We start from the raw sequence: 13,386 nt of genomic DNA on the forward strand, positions 1-13,386 counted from the left end.
AATGAATAAAAGTGGCAAACAAAAAATTACTAAAACTTTAAAATTAATATGAAAACAAAAAATATAAAAATGAATTCAAAATATTTTAAAACTATAATCTCAATGATGCTAAGACACCACTGTAGGGAAAATAAATTTACATATTGATTGTTTTTAACATGATTTTTCATGTATAATTTTAATTTTGAAAATAATTTGGAATTTTTGAGGCCCCCTGGTTGAGAAGCACGGATCAAGCTCACAAGCTGCATACTTAATATATAGGTTTAATTAGAAATTATTTATGCTAAAAAAAGAAGCAATCAGGAGACGTGATTGGCCGGAGCGGCGGAGGAGAGGGACTTTGAGCGCTGGCGGTCAGTGGCGTCGTCCTCGGGCTCGGTGCTGGGGTGAACACAGGAGATGGAGCGACTGACCGTCAGTGTGTGTGACGTGTGTGTGTCGAACACACTGACACCAGCAGGAGACTCCAGAGCTGCACACGGAGACAATATATCATACACACATTGTAAAAATAACTAAAGACACCCAGAAAACCCACGGCACGATTCAGGAGGACATTCTGATATGAAACAACTTCATGAGAGTAGAGAGGAAATGATGAACTCACGGGGAGGCGAGTCTCCACCCTCTGTGCTGTCAGTGACAGGACCCGGCTCCGCCTCCTCTGTGACAGACAGCAGCACCCACGGGCTCAGGGGTGGGGCCGGCAGAGCAGGGGATTCTGGGACACGAGCCAGAGGAGGAGGAACTGGACAACAGAAAAGTGAGTCAGATATGTGTGTGTGCGTGTAAGAGAGTGTGTGTGTGTGAGTGAGTGAGTAAGTGAGAGTGTGAGAGACTAGGAGAGAGAGTGCGTGTGTGTGTGTGTGTGTGTGTGTGTGAGAGAGTGTGTGTGAGAGTAAGAGAGTATGTGAGTGTGTGTGTGTGTGTGTGAGTGAGAGTGAGAATGTGAGTGTAAAAGAATGTATGAGAGTGTGTGAGTGAGTGTGTGTGCGTGTAAGAGAGAGAGAGAGAGTGTGTGTATGTGTGTGAGAGTGTGTGTGTGTGTGTGTGTGAGTAGAAAAACCATTACGCCTATGGAGAGTCCCCACAAGGATAGCTGACCAGACTGTGTGTGTGTGTGTGTGTTTCACTCACTGATGCAGTCAGAGGAGCTGGGTGGGACAGACGGATAGCAGGAGTCTGATGTGGGTGTGTGTTCTGGAGTGTGTTGAGGTGTGTGTTTGTTGGCTGCAGGTTCGTCTCGAGTGTCTTTCTGCGCCGCTGATATTGTGTGTCCATGATCTCGTCCTGCTCAATCACAGATTGTACAATCATAACACAGCTGGAGTTACGTGACAGTAAATTAACACCGTCATCAGACTCTCACACACACAAACACACACACAAACTCTCACATGCTCACATGCACACACACTCTCTCACACGCTCACATGCACACACACACTCTCTCTCACACGCACGCACACACACAAATTCTCACACGCTCACACACACTCTCTCACACGCACACACACACACACTCTCTCACACTTGTCACATTTCGGTTTTATTTTTGTATTTCTTTTCATTCATTTTTATGTCAGTTTTAATTTTACTCATTTTAGTCCATCAACTTAAACTATATGAAAATGATAAATAAATGTATAAAATAAATAATAATTTTCAAACATTTTATTTCACTTAATGTTTATTTTATTTCAAGTATTGACATTTTTTTATGGTTTTTTATGACATTTTTTAGCTTTAGTTAACGATAAGAACCATGCTGCTTATTCAAATATTAGATCTACAACATACTACAATAAAAAAAATAAAAAAACGTAAACATTGTCATAATTAATCAGCAGTAAATCATATTCATTTGCTTGGCATAAATACACAATACTCATTAACTGGGAACTGCTCTGACTCTTTAAGCCTGTAAAATGTGCAACAGTGGCGTGTTTTGTCTTTGCACACGCAGTGTTATCATCACCTTTAATAATCACATTATCACTGTTTTTCATCCCCAAATTTAAAACCTCTTAAAATGATAATCAAGACTCTTATTATACTGTTCACAGGACATTCAAGCCTCACCTTCTTGCGTTTCTCTTGTTTGGCTCGTATCTCAGCCAGCATGTCGTTACCCAGCATCTGTACTCTCTTGTGCGGACTGCCGTGCTTGATGCCCTCCTGCGCGTGACCTTTGACCTCAGGTGCCGCTACGGGGTCAGAGGTCACGGCCGGCGCGGGGGGAGGGGCTTCTGGCTCAGCTGTTGCCGTGGGGCTGGTGGGCGTGGCTTCAGCAGAAGGGCGGTGCTTGATGCTGCAGAAGAAGCCGCTCAGACGAGACTCTCTGGGCCTACAGACAGAACGAGTCGAGTATCGAGAACCGCTTCCAAATTTCTAAGAACCGTTCTCAAACCATAATTTTGACCCATACAATGTATTGTTGGCTATTGCTACAAATATACCCCAGTGACTTAAGACTGCTTTTGTGCTCCAGGGTCACATATAATGTGTATAATATAATATAATGTTTTTGCTGTGGTATGTTTACCTCACGCTGACATTAGTGACCTTCCTGGAGAAGAACTCCGGCACACCCTCGTCCAGATGATCCACTTCCACTTCCTGTGCAGCGGCTCTGCTGATTGGCTGATTCTGAGGACGACATCCACACAAGAGTTCAACAAACCACTCAGTCTGTACTGATGAGCCAGTAGTGTCACTGCAGTTAAATCAATAATATTACTGAATATTAATAGTCTTTTAATTCTTTAATTTGTATAGACATAATAACAATCTGTGGAGGTCATTTATTCCATCCTCTGCTAATTAAAAACTGAGATATAATATAATAAGATGCAACATTTTGACTGCTATTTTTAGTATTTAGATATTATTACAGTTTTTAGTATTATTTTGAATTAGCTTTCATTGTTAAAATTTCCAATGTAAGTCATTTATTTTGTCCCTTTCTCAGTAGAAACTGAGATATAATAAGATGCAACATTTTCAACTGTTATTTTTCAGTATTTATATATTATTACAGCATTTATTATTTTGAATGAGCTTTTATATTTAAAATTTCCGTTTTCATTTTAACTTAATCATGTAATTTAAGTTAATTTATTTTGTCCTTTGCTCTGTAAAAACTGACATATAATAAAATGCAATATTTTGAGTGTTAATTTTTGCATTATTTATATATTACAGTATTTATTAATGTTTTGAATGTTTTAATGTTTAATTTTTCAGTTTTCATTTAAATTTTAGACATTTATGTATTTCTTTGCTCAGAAAAAAACTGAAATAAAATACAAAAAGCTGCAACATTTTGATTGTTATTTTAGTATTATTTATATATTATAACAGTATTTATTATTTTTAATGAGCTTTTTTTAATTAAAATTTTTACTTTAGGTTTTAACAATTTTATTAGTCACTTCTGATATTTTTATTGGCATTATTTTTATTCATTTCCCCCCCAATATTTCTATTTAGCTGTACTTTTGTTTCAGTTTTAGTAACTTTAGTATTTAAACATACATTTATTTCAGTTAGTTGCCATGGCAAACTTCAACTTAATTCAGCTTCATTTCAGTGATCGAAAACATTTTGAAATAGTTTCAGTTTTAGTTAACAATAGCAGCACAGTAAACTTACAGCGGCTCTCCTGGGTTTGGCTTTCTTCGTCCGCCGCGGCCTGTATTTAGTGACGTGCTGTAGAGTGGGCGTGTCTTCTGTGGGCAGGTCGCTGAAGCTCATTGGCCGAGGCTGCTGTAGCTCCGCCTCCACGGGGGGCGGGGTCACTGGCGGTGGAGGGGGCGGAGTCGGGGAGAGGGGCGGCGGTGGCAGATCGTCCACACAGACGTCCTCTAACGCCTTACACAGATCGAAGCCCAGCTCTGACACACACAGTTAATCATCAGTAATTCAGAAACGCTAATCATAACTGACGAAGTGCTCGACACGTACCGAATGCAGCGGACATGGGTCTGAACATCCGGCTGTGAATGCTCTTCCTCTTGGCTTTCTGTGTCCGCTAGAGATCCAAACACACACAGATTCATCTGATACGATCTCATTTACGCTCGTGAATATTCGAACATACAGCATGAACATGGTGTGCTCGTTGTTTCTGGAGCTCACGAGCACATTATAGGAAACCGTGTGTTCCACAGGAGTAAAACACTTAAAATTAATATAAAAAACTTTAAATAAAAACAAATCAAAACAAACATGTGCTAAAAATGTATTAAATCATAAAAATGCTAAATATAAAAAAATAATAAAAATAGCACATTCTAAACATCTCCATTTGTCTTCCACAGGTGAAAGAAAGTCACACGGCTTTGAGGACGCGTAAATGATGACTTAAAATCACCCATGAACCTCTGGATTCTCTTTTGCACTGAAAAACATTTGGTGCAGGATTTGCTAACCCTAACTTTAGAACATCATTTTCTACAGTGTGTGTTTCTGCCCTGTGTGAGTGTGTGTACCTGTGGTTGTTGTTCTGGTTGTTGTGTCATGTTGTCCATCTGCATTTCTCTGTCGTCTATAACTTCTGTCTCCTGTGAGTCGTGATGCAGCAGCGGCTGTCCTCTCCTGCTCAGATGACCCGCCTGACACACACACACACACACACACACACACACTCTCACACACACACACACACACACACACACACACGTGAATTAGACACACGTACACTGTGATAAAGTGTAGTTTTGTGAATGTAAATCTCACCAGTGTTTGTTGAGCGCGAGAGAGAGACTGTAGGATCTCATCAGTGATGTAATCGGAGAGACTTGACGCCATACTGAGCTTCACCTCACTGAAAACACACACACACACACAAACACACTGTTTGGCTCTCAAAGTAACCGTGTGTGACCCAAAATTAAGCAATAAAGATGCTGAGGATAATAAGATTGTCCAATCAGGTCTAAATTAAAATATTTGAAAATAAAAACAAATAAAACACTTACAAAAATAAATGCAAATTTAAAATACATAAAAAAAATGAAATGAACAATTAAATGAAAATGACTAAAAATTTAATAATAAAAATGCAAAATCAAAATACATCATTTTAAAATAAAACAAAAAAATACTAAAAATGAATTAAATCATAAAATGCGAGATTAAAATACTTAAAGTTAAAACAAAAAATTAAATAGCAAAAATTAAATAGAAAAATATTTCTAAAAAAATCAAAATATAACACTTAAAAAGATTAAATATTTTATTAGTTTACGCATGTCACATCAGAGAATCATGAACATGTGAATGTGTTATTAAATTACTGAAATATTGACTTAAAGGAGTTCATCTGATATTTGTGAATCCCTGTGTTAACCCATAATACTAGTGTAAACTTGAGCGCAGCCGTGGCTGACCTGATCTTATTGATGATGTCGAAGGCCGACTGCTCCAGCAGCGTGGAGGTGATGAAGGCTTTCGACACGCTCGTCCTCCCCTCGCTGGCACGCAGGAGATCTTCACGCAGACGCGCCTGCTGCATGATGTGAGGACACACGCTCTGAGCCGTATCCAACATGGACACCAGCAAACCCTGAACACACACATCAGAGTGCGTTTCCCAGCCGGTCAGTATGATGGTGATTGTGTGTGTGTGTGTGTGTGTGTGTACCTGCAGCTGCTGGTCTATGAGCACACTGATCTCTCCGGCCACTGAACACAGTTTCTCCTGCACCTGCTGCACACACACACCTGCTGACCCGTCACTGCCGCCCGCCGCTCGCCCGCTTGAGCGCAGGTGATACAGACTGCGCAGCAGCTACAGACAGAGACACAAAACTACGCTTACAGACTTAGTAGTTACTATAGCCCTACGTTCCAATCTAAAAACTTATGAAGGGCTGGTTCAACACAACCATAAGACAAACTGAGCGTGAGCAGAGCTTGTTTGAGTATGTTTGAGTATGTTTAAAGTGTTTGAGTATGTTTGGAGCATGTGTGTGTATGTTTGAGCATGTTTGATTATGTTTAGAGTGTGTTTGAGTATGTTTGCAGCATGTTTGTGGATGTTTAGAGTGTGTTTGAGTATGTTTACAGTGTGTTTGAGTATGTTTGGAGCGCGTTTGTGTATGTTTGAATATGTTTAGAGTGTGTTTGAGTATGTTTAGAGTGTGTTTGAGTATGTTTGAGTATGTTTAGAGTGTGTTTGAGTATGTTTAGAGTGTGTTTGAGTGTTTGAGTATGTTTGGAGCGTGTTTGTGTATGTATGAGTATGTTTAGAGTGTTTAAGTATGTTTGAGTACGTTTAGAGTGTTTGAGTACGTTTAGAGTGTTTGAGTATGTTTAGAGCGTGTTTGAGTATGTTAAGAGTGTGTTTGGGTATGTTTAGAGTGTGTTTGGAGCATGTTTTTGTATGTTTGAGTATGCCACTCGCCTGCTTGAGTGCAGGTGATACAGACTGCACAGCAGCTACAGACAGAGACACAAAACTAAGGGTGTGTTCACACTTGTAGTTCGGTTCGTTTGGTTTATTTGGTCCAGACCGAAAAGGCAAATGATACATTTGGTCCTGGTCCGCTTAGCGTTCACATTGGCATTTTTGACAGCGAACATAAAGGCATAGTGATACGTTCACAACCTGATTGGTTATTTGGTCCGTGTTGCGTTCATATATCATTCAAACTGCACCAGAGTTCGTTTGGAAGTGGACCGAGACCCATTTTTTCAGCGGTCTCGGCCCGCTTGTTTGGTGCGCACCAGGGTTCGGATGGCAGCATTCACACATGCTCAAATGAACCGCACTAACAGAGCAATCGCACCAGGGTTCATTTTAATCGAACCAAACATGACAAGTGTGAACGCACCCTAAGCTTACAGACTTAGTAGTTGCTACAGCCCTACATTCCAATCTAAAAACTTATGAAGGGCTGGTTCAACACAACCATGAGACAAACTGTTTTTAATCTTCTTTCAGGGTTTGTGTAAGAATATCAGCGTCATATGAACTCATCAGCCGTTTATGGTGTGTGTGTGTGTGTGTGTGTGCGTGTCTCTCACTGTTGTGGAGTTCTTGGCGTCTCTCATCAGGTTCTCGGTCGCCTTCATGTCCTGCTGAACTCTGTCACTCATGCTGAAGCGCAGAGAGTTCAGCTGATCCTGGACCTGCACACACACCTGCCCCATCACCTGCACGCACACACACACACACGAATGAACACACCACTGGCAGAGGCATATATGCTCTGATATATGATCCCATCAATCAAATAATAAACACTCTGTGTTTTCAGTTATGGTGAATGCTGAGTAGATATATGTCCCATCAGCCACCTGCTCTGCAGATATGATCAGTCACCTGTTGTGTTGTGCTGGTGACAAGGCCCTGCTGCAGTCTGAACGCCTGCTCCTGCAGGTATCGCCTGCTCTCATGGTTACGCAGCAGATACTGCTCCATCTGCACACACACACACAAAGCATCATGGGAGGCACATCACAGGAAAAAAGAGCTTCTGGGAGTTTGTGTATTTTTAGAGCGTGTTTAAGCATGTTTAGGAATGTCTGTGCATGGTTGGAGAGTGTTTGTGTATATCTGAGAATGTTTAGAGCGTGTTTGCATATTTTTGGAGCATGTTTGTGTAAGTTTAGAGCGTGTTTGTGTATGTTTGAGTATGTTTAGAGTGTGTTGAGTATGTTTAAAGCATGTTTGTGTAAGTTTAGAGTGTGTTTGAGTATGTCTGGTGTGTGTTTGTGTATATTTGAGTATGCTTGGAGCATGTTTGTGTATGTTTGAGTATGTTTAGAGCGTGTTGAGTATGTTTAAAGCATGTTTGTGTATGTTTAGAGTGTGTTTGTGTATGTTTGAGTATGTTTGGAGCATGTTTGTGTATGTTTGAGTATGCTTGGAGCATGTTTGCGTATGTTTAGAGTGTGTTTGTGTATGTTTGAGTATGTTTGGGGCATGTTTATGTATATTTGAGTATGCTTGGAGCGTGTTTGTGTGTTTAGAGTGTGTCTATGTATGTTTGAGTATGTTTGGAGCGTGTTTGTATATTGTTGGATCATGTTTGTGTAAGTTTAGAGCGTGTTTGTGTATGTTTGAGTATGTTTAGAGCGTGTTGAGTATGTTTAAAGCATGTTTATGAAGGTTTAGAGTGTGTCTGAGTATGTCTGGTGTGTGTTTGTGTATGTTTGGAGCGTGTTTGTGTATATTTGAGTATGCTTGGAACATGTTTGTGTATGTTAAGAGTGTGTTTGAGTACATTTAGAGCATGTTTGAGTATGTTTGGAGTGTGTTTGTGTATGTTTGAGTATGTTTAGAGTGTGTTTGAGTATGTCTGAAGTGTGTTTGTTTATGTTTGAGTATGTTTGCTTATGCTTGAGTTTGTTTAGAGTGTGTTTGTGTATGTTTGAGTATCCTTGGAACATGTTTGTGTATGTTTAGAGCGTGTTTGAGTATGTCTGAAGTATGTTTGTTTATGTTTGAGTATGTTTGGAGCATGCTTGTGTATATTTGAGTATGCTTGGAGCATGTTTGTGTATGTTAAGAGTGTGTTTGAGTACATTTAGAGCATGTTTGAGTATGTTTGGAGTGTGTTTGTGTATGTTTGAGTATGTTTAGAGTGTGTTTGAGTTTGTCTGAAGTGTGTTTGTTTATGTTTGAGTATGTTTGTTTATGCTTGAGTTTGTTTAGAGTGTGTTTGTGTATGTTTGAGTATCCTTGGAGCATGTTTGTGTATGTTTAGAGCGTGTTTGAGTATATCTGAAGTGTGTTTGTTTATGTTTGAGTATGTTTGGAGCGTGTTTGTGTATGTTTGAGTATCCTTGGAGCAGGTTTGTGTATGTTTAGAGCATGTTTGAGTACATTTAGAACATGTTTGGGTATGTTTAGAGCGAGTTTGTGTATGTTTAGAGTGTGTTTGTGTATGTTTGAGTATCCTTGGAGCATGTTTGTGTATGTTTAGAGCGTGTTTGAGTAAGTCTGAAGTGTGTTTGTTTATGTTTGAGTATGTTTGGAGCGTGTTTGTGTATGTTTGAGTATCCTTGGAGCATGTTTGTGTATGTTTAGAGCGTGTTTGAGTATGTCTGAAGTGTGTTTGTTTATGTTTGAGTATGTTTGGAGCGTGTTTGTGTATGTTTGAGTATCCTTGGAGCATGTTTGTGTATGTTTAGAGCATGTTTGAGTACATTTAGAACATGTTTGGTTATGTTTAGAGCGAGTTTGTGTATGTTTAGAGTGTGTTTGTGTATGTTTGGAGCATATTTGTGTATGTTTAAGTATGTTTGGAGCATGTTTGTGTATGTTTGAGTATGCTTGGAGCATGTTTGTGTATGTTTAGAACATGTTTGAGTACAATTAGAGCATGTTTGTGTATGTTTGGAGCGTGTTTATGTATGTTTGAGCATGTTTAGAGTGTTTGAGTATGTCTGGAGTGTGTTTATGTTTGAGTATGTTTCAGCATGTTTGAGTATGTTTAGATTGTGTTTGTGTATGTTTGGACTGGAGCATGTTTGTGTATGTTTGAGTATGCTTGGAGTGTGTTTGTGTATGTTTCAGTATGTTTAGAGTGTGTTTGTGTATGTTTCAGTATATTTAAAGCATGTTTGAGTATATTTGGAGCATGTTTGTGTATGTTTGGAGCATGTTTGTGTATGTTTAGTTTGTTTGTGTATGTTTAGAGTGTTTGTGTTTATTTAGAGTGTGTTTGTGAATATTTGAGCATGTTTAGTTTGTGTTTAAGTATGTTTAGAATGTGTTTTTGTATGTTTAGAGTGTGTTTGAGCATATTTTTGTATGTTTTGAACATGACTGTATATGTTTGTGTTGTGTTCAGACCTTCATCAGGGCATCTTCAGTTTTCTCAGAGTTGTTCTTCAGAGCTTGTGCCGCGTCTGTGATGGGAACCGGCATGAATCTGATGGTGTAATTCCTGCAGAAGATGAACGACAAACATGACTGAACCTGATGATCAGACAGACACTGAATCTGAGGCTAAAGAAGAGCTCAGACACACTTCTCCAGAGCAGCAGCCACATCCTGCAGGCCCTGAGCGCTGACACAGTTACGGTCCCAGATCACCGTCCTGAAATACACACAATGAACGCTGTATATTTGTGTACATGAGTGTGTTAGACGATCCTGTGGTCGGTGTGTGCGGCACCTGAGTTTGGTGTTGACCTGCAGGGCTTTGGCCAGCATCTTCGCCCCAAAGTCGCCCATGCTGTTCCCGCTGATGTCCAGATGGGTCATACTGCTGTTTCCTCCCAGCGCATTCAGCACCACTGACAGATCCGCCTTCAGCCTTGAGTCTGCCAGAGACAGAGATGCCAGCGGCTACACACACACACACACACACACACACACACACAGTTAAACAACGTACCCTGAGTGCAGTATCTCAAACGTGACGGATCTACAGACTTACAGAATCCTCTTCCTGAATCATGTGGACCAGAGAGACCAGAACCTGCCCGAGATTTCTGCACAGAAACACACGCACATTCAGAATGTAAGACGTGTGAATTAATCCTTTTATTCATCAAAAGTGGCTGTAAAGACATTTATAATATTATAAAAGACTTCTATGTCAAATAAATGCTGTTCTTTTGAACTTTCTATTCATCTGTGAATCCTGAAAAATAAAATGTATCATGGTTTCCACAAAAATATTGTTCAGCACAACTGTTTCCAACATTGATAATAATCAGAAATGTTTCTCGAGCAGCAAATCAGCATATTAGAATGATTTCTGAAGATCATGTGACACTGAAGACTGGAGTAATGATGCTGAAAATACAGCTGCGCATCACAGAAATAAATTACAGCTTAACAGATATTCACATAGAAAACAGCTGTTTGAAATTGTAATAATATTTCACCACATCACTGATTTTACTGTATTTTTGATCAAATAAATGCAGACTTGGTGTGCAGAAGAGACTTTTTTCAAAAACATTAAAACAATTCGAATTATTCCAAACCTTTAGATAAAAGTGTCTGCTTGATGTATAAATGTAACTGTAAATGCATATTCTGCATCCTGTTTACAGCCTGTTTTTCTCTATTGATCTGCGAAGGTCACATGACCTCTAAACTGAATCAAAGCTGCAGATTCTCACTTGGTTTTGATGTTGCTGAAGTTCCTGCCGATGGACAAGTGTTTGATGGAGCGGTTCTTCCTGAGCCACACGAGCAGCGTGGACAGATCTGAGTCCAGTCCTGGGACACAACACACAATCCTCCTGAATCAATACAGCAGCTGATGACACCTCTGTGTGTGTGTGTGTGTGTATTAACCGTTGTCTGATATGTCCAGGCTGGTGATGTTCGGGATCTCAGCGATACAGCCTTCCAGAATCTGAGAGCCTGCTGAGCGCAACTGAACACACGAACAACAACGTGTGAGGAACACACAACAAACACAAAACGGAGCAGTCACATGTCAAAACGAAAGCAGAAGGTTCAGTGCAGTACCTCACAGCCGCTGATGTCCAGAGAAACATCTCGCAGGTTAGTGTTACAGGCCAGACCCAGGAGCAGTGCTCTGAAGACATCAAACATCAGAAGAACAACAAGGGAATATCAGGAGAACATCAAGAGAAGATCAGGAGAAGATCAGAAGAAGTTCAAGAGAAAATTAAGAGAAAATTAAGAGAATATCAAGAGAATATCAAGAGAATATCAGAAGAATATCAGGAGATGATCAGAAGAACATCAAGAGAATATCAGAATAATATCAGGAGAAGATCAGCAGAATATCAGGAGAATATCAGGAGAAGATCAGCAGAATATCAAGAGAATATCAAAAGAATATCAGGAGAAGATCAGCAGAACATCAAGAGAATATCAGGAGAAGATCAGCAGAATATCAGGAGAATATCAGGAGAATATCAAGAGAATATCAGGAGAATATCGAGAATATCAGAAGATCAGGAGAAGATCAGCAGAACATCAAGAGAATATCAGGAGAAGATCAGCAGAACATCAAGAGAACATCAAGAAAATATCAGCAGAATATCAAGAGAATATCAGGAGAAGATCAGCAGAACATCAAGAGAACATCAAGAAAATATCAGCAGAATATCAAGAGAATATCAGGAGAAGATCAGCAGAACATCAAGAGAACATCAAGAAAATATCAGCAGAATATCAAGAGAATATCAGGAGAAGATCAGCAGAACATCAAGAGAACATCAAGAAAATATCAGCAGAATATCAAGAGAATATCAGGAGAAGATCAGCAGAACATCAAGAGAACATCAAGAAAATATCAGCAGAATATCAAGAGAATATCAGGAGAAGATCAGCAGAACATCAAGAGAACATCAAGAAAATATCAGCAGAATATCAAGAGAATATCAGGAGAAGATCAGCAGAACATCAAGAGAACATCAAGAAAATATCAGCAGAATATCAAGAGAATATCAGGAGAAGATCAGCAGAACATCAAGAGAACATCAAGAAAATATCAGCAGAATATCAAGAGAATATCAGGAGAAGATCAGCAGAACATCAAGAGAACATCAAGAAAATATCAGCAGAATATCAAGAGAATATCAGGAGAAGATCAGCAGAACATCAAGAGAACATCAAGAAAATATCAGCAGAATATCAAGAGAATATCAGGAGAAGATCAGCAGAACATCAAGAGAACATCAAGAAAATATCAGCAGAATATCAAGAGAATATCAGGAGAAGATCAGCAGAACATCAAGAGAACATCAAGAAAATATCAGCAGAATATCAAGAGAATATCAAGAGATGATCAGAAGAACATCAAGAAAATATCAGGAGAATATCAAGAGAATATCAGGAGAACATGAAGAGAATATCAGGAGAAGATCAGAAGAGCATCAAGAAAATATCAGGAGAATATCAGAGGAACATTAGCAGAAAATCAGGAGAATGCCAGAAGAACATCAAGAAAACATCAGGAGAATGGGAGCAGCACATTAGCAGAACAGGAGCAGGAAATCAAAATAATATTAGCAGAATATCAGAAAAATATCAGCAGGACATCAGAAGAACATCAGAAGAACATGAGAAGAACATCAACAGAACGTCAGAAGAATGCTAGCAGAACATTAGAAGAACATCAGAAGAACATGAGCACAACATCGTCGTCACATGAACATGGTCTGGATGGACAGATGCAGACTAACTTGAGTCCTTCAGAAGGTAGTTTGGTTCCAGTCAGACAGATGTTCTGGAGAGACAAAGCGCTGCTGAAGAACTGCTTGAAGGAGGACGGAAACTCCTTCCCTTTCCTGCAGCAAAGAACATCAGACTGAGACAGCTGGATCCAGCCGAGACGTCAACATCTGTGAGTGTGTGTGAGTGTGTGTGAGTGTGTGTGTGTGCATGAGTGAGTGAGTGAGTGTGTGTGTGTGTGTGTGTGTGAGTGAGTGAGT

General features: G+C 39.6%; 1 protein-coding gene across 1 annotated transcript in view; it reads right to left on the reverse strand.

Moving 5' to 3' along the window:
* Positions 1–218: 218 nt before the first annotated feature.
* Positions 219–13,386, reverse strand: part of carmil1 (capping protein regulator and myosin 1 linker 1) — a 32,265-nt gene continuing 19,097 nt past the window's right edge. Inside the window, exons 16-36 of the mRNA XM_016520725.1 lie at positions 13,138–13,242; positions 11,450–11,519; positions 11,273–11,354; positions 11,095–11,194; positions 10,401–10,455; positions 10,137–10,309; positions 9,990–10,058; positions 9,812–9,905; positions 7,334–7,432; positions 7,036–7,164; positions 5,651–5,797; positions 5,397–5,572; positions 4,744–4,831; positions 4,497–4,619; positions 3,970–4,036; positions 3,658–3,899; positions 2,549–2,652; positions 2,061–2,350; positions 1,141–1,296; positions 611–751; positions 219–475 (exon numbers count right to left, since the gene is read on the reverse strand). Of these exons, the coding sequence (XP_016376211.1) occupies positions 303–475; positions 611–751; positions 1,141–1,296; positions 2,061–2,350; positions 2,549–2,652; positions 3,658–3,899; positions 3,970–4,036; positions 4,497–4,619; positions 4,744–4,831; positions 5,397–5,572; positions 5,651–5,797; positions 7,036–7,164; positions 7,334–7,432; positions 9,812–9,905; positions 9,990–10,058; positions 10,137–10,309; positions 10,401–10,455; positions 11,095–11,194; positions 11,273–11,354; positions 11,450–11,519; positions 13,138–13,242 (2,683 nt within the window). The 3' untranslated portion in view covers positions 219–302. The remainder of the gene's footprint in view (positions 476–610; positions 752–1,140; positions 1,297–2,060; positions 2,351–2,548; positions 2,653–3,657; positions 3,900–3,969; positions 4,037–4,496; positions 4,620–4,743; positions 4,832–5,396; positions 5,573–5,650; positions 5,798–7,035; positions 7,165–7,333; positions 7,433–9,811; positions 9,906–9,989; positions 10,059–10,136; positions 10,310–10,400; positions 10,456–11,094; positions 11,195–11,272; positions 11,355–11,449; positions 11,520–13,137; positions 13,243–13,386) is intronic.

Source organism: Sinocyclocheilus rhinocerous, unplaced genomic scaffold, assembly GCF_001515625.1.
Source record: "Sinocyclocheilus rhinocerous isolate Xijiao unplaced genomic scaffold, SAMN03320098_v1.1 scaffold359, whole genome shotgun sequence".
Classification (NCBI taxonomy): domain Eukaryota; kingdom Metazoa; phylum Chordata; class Actinopteri; order Cypriniformes; family Cyprinidae; genus Sinocyclocheilus; species Sinocyclocheilus rhinocerous.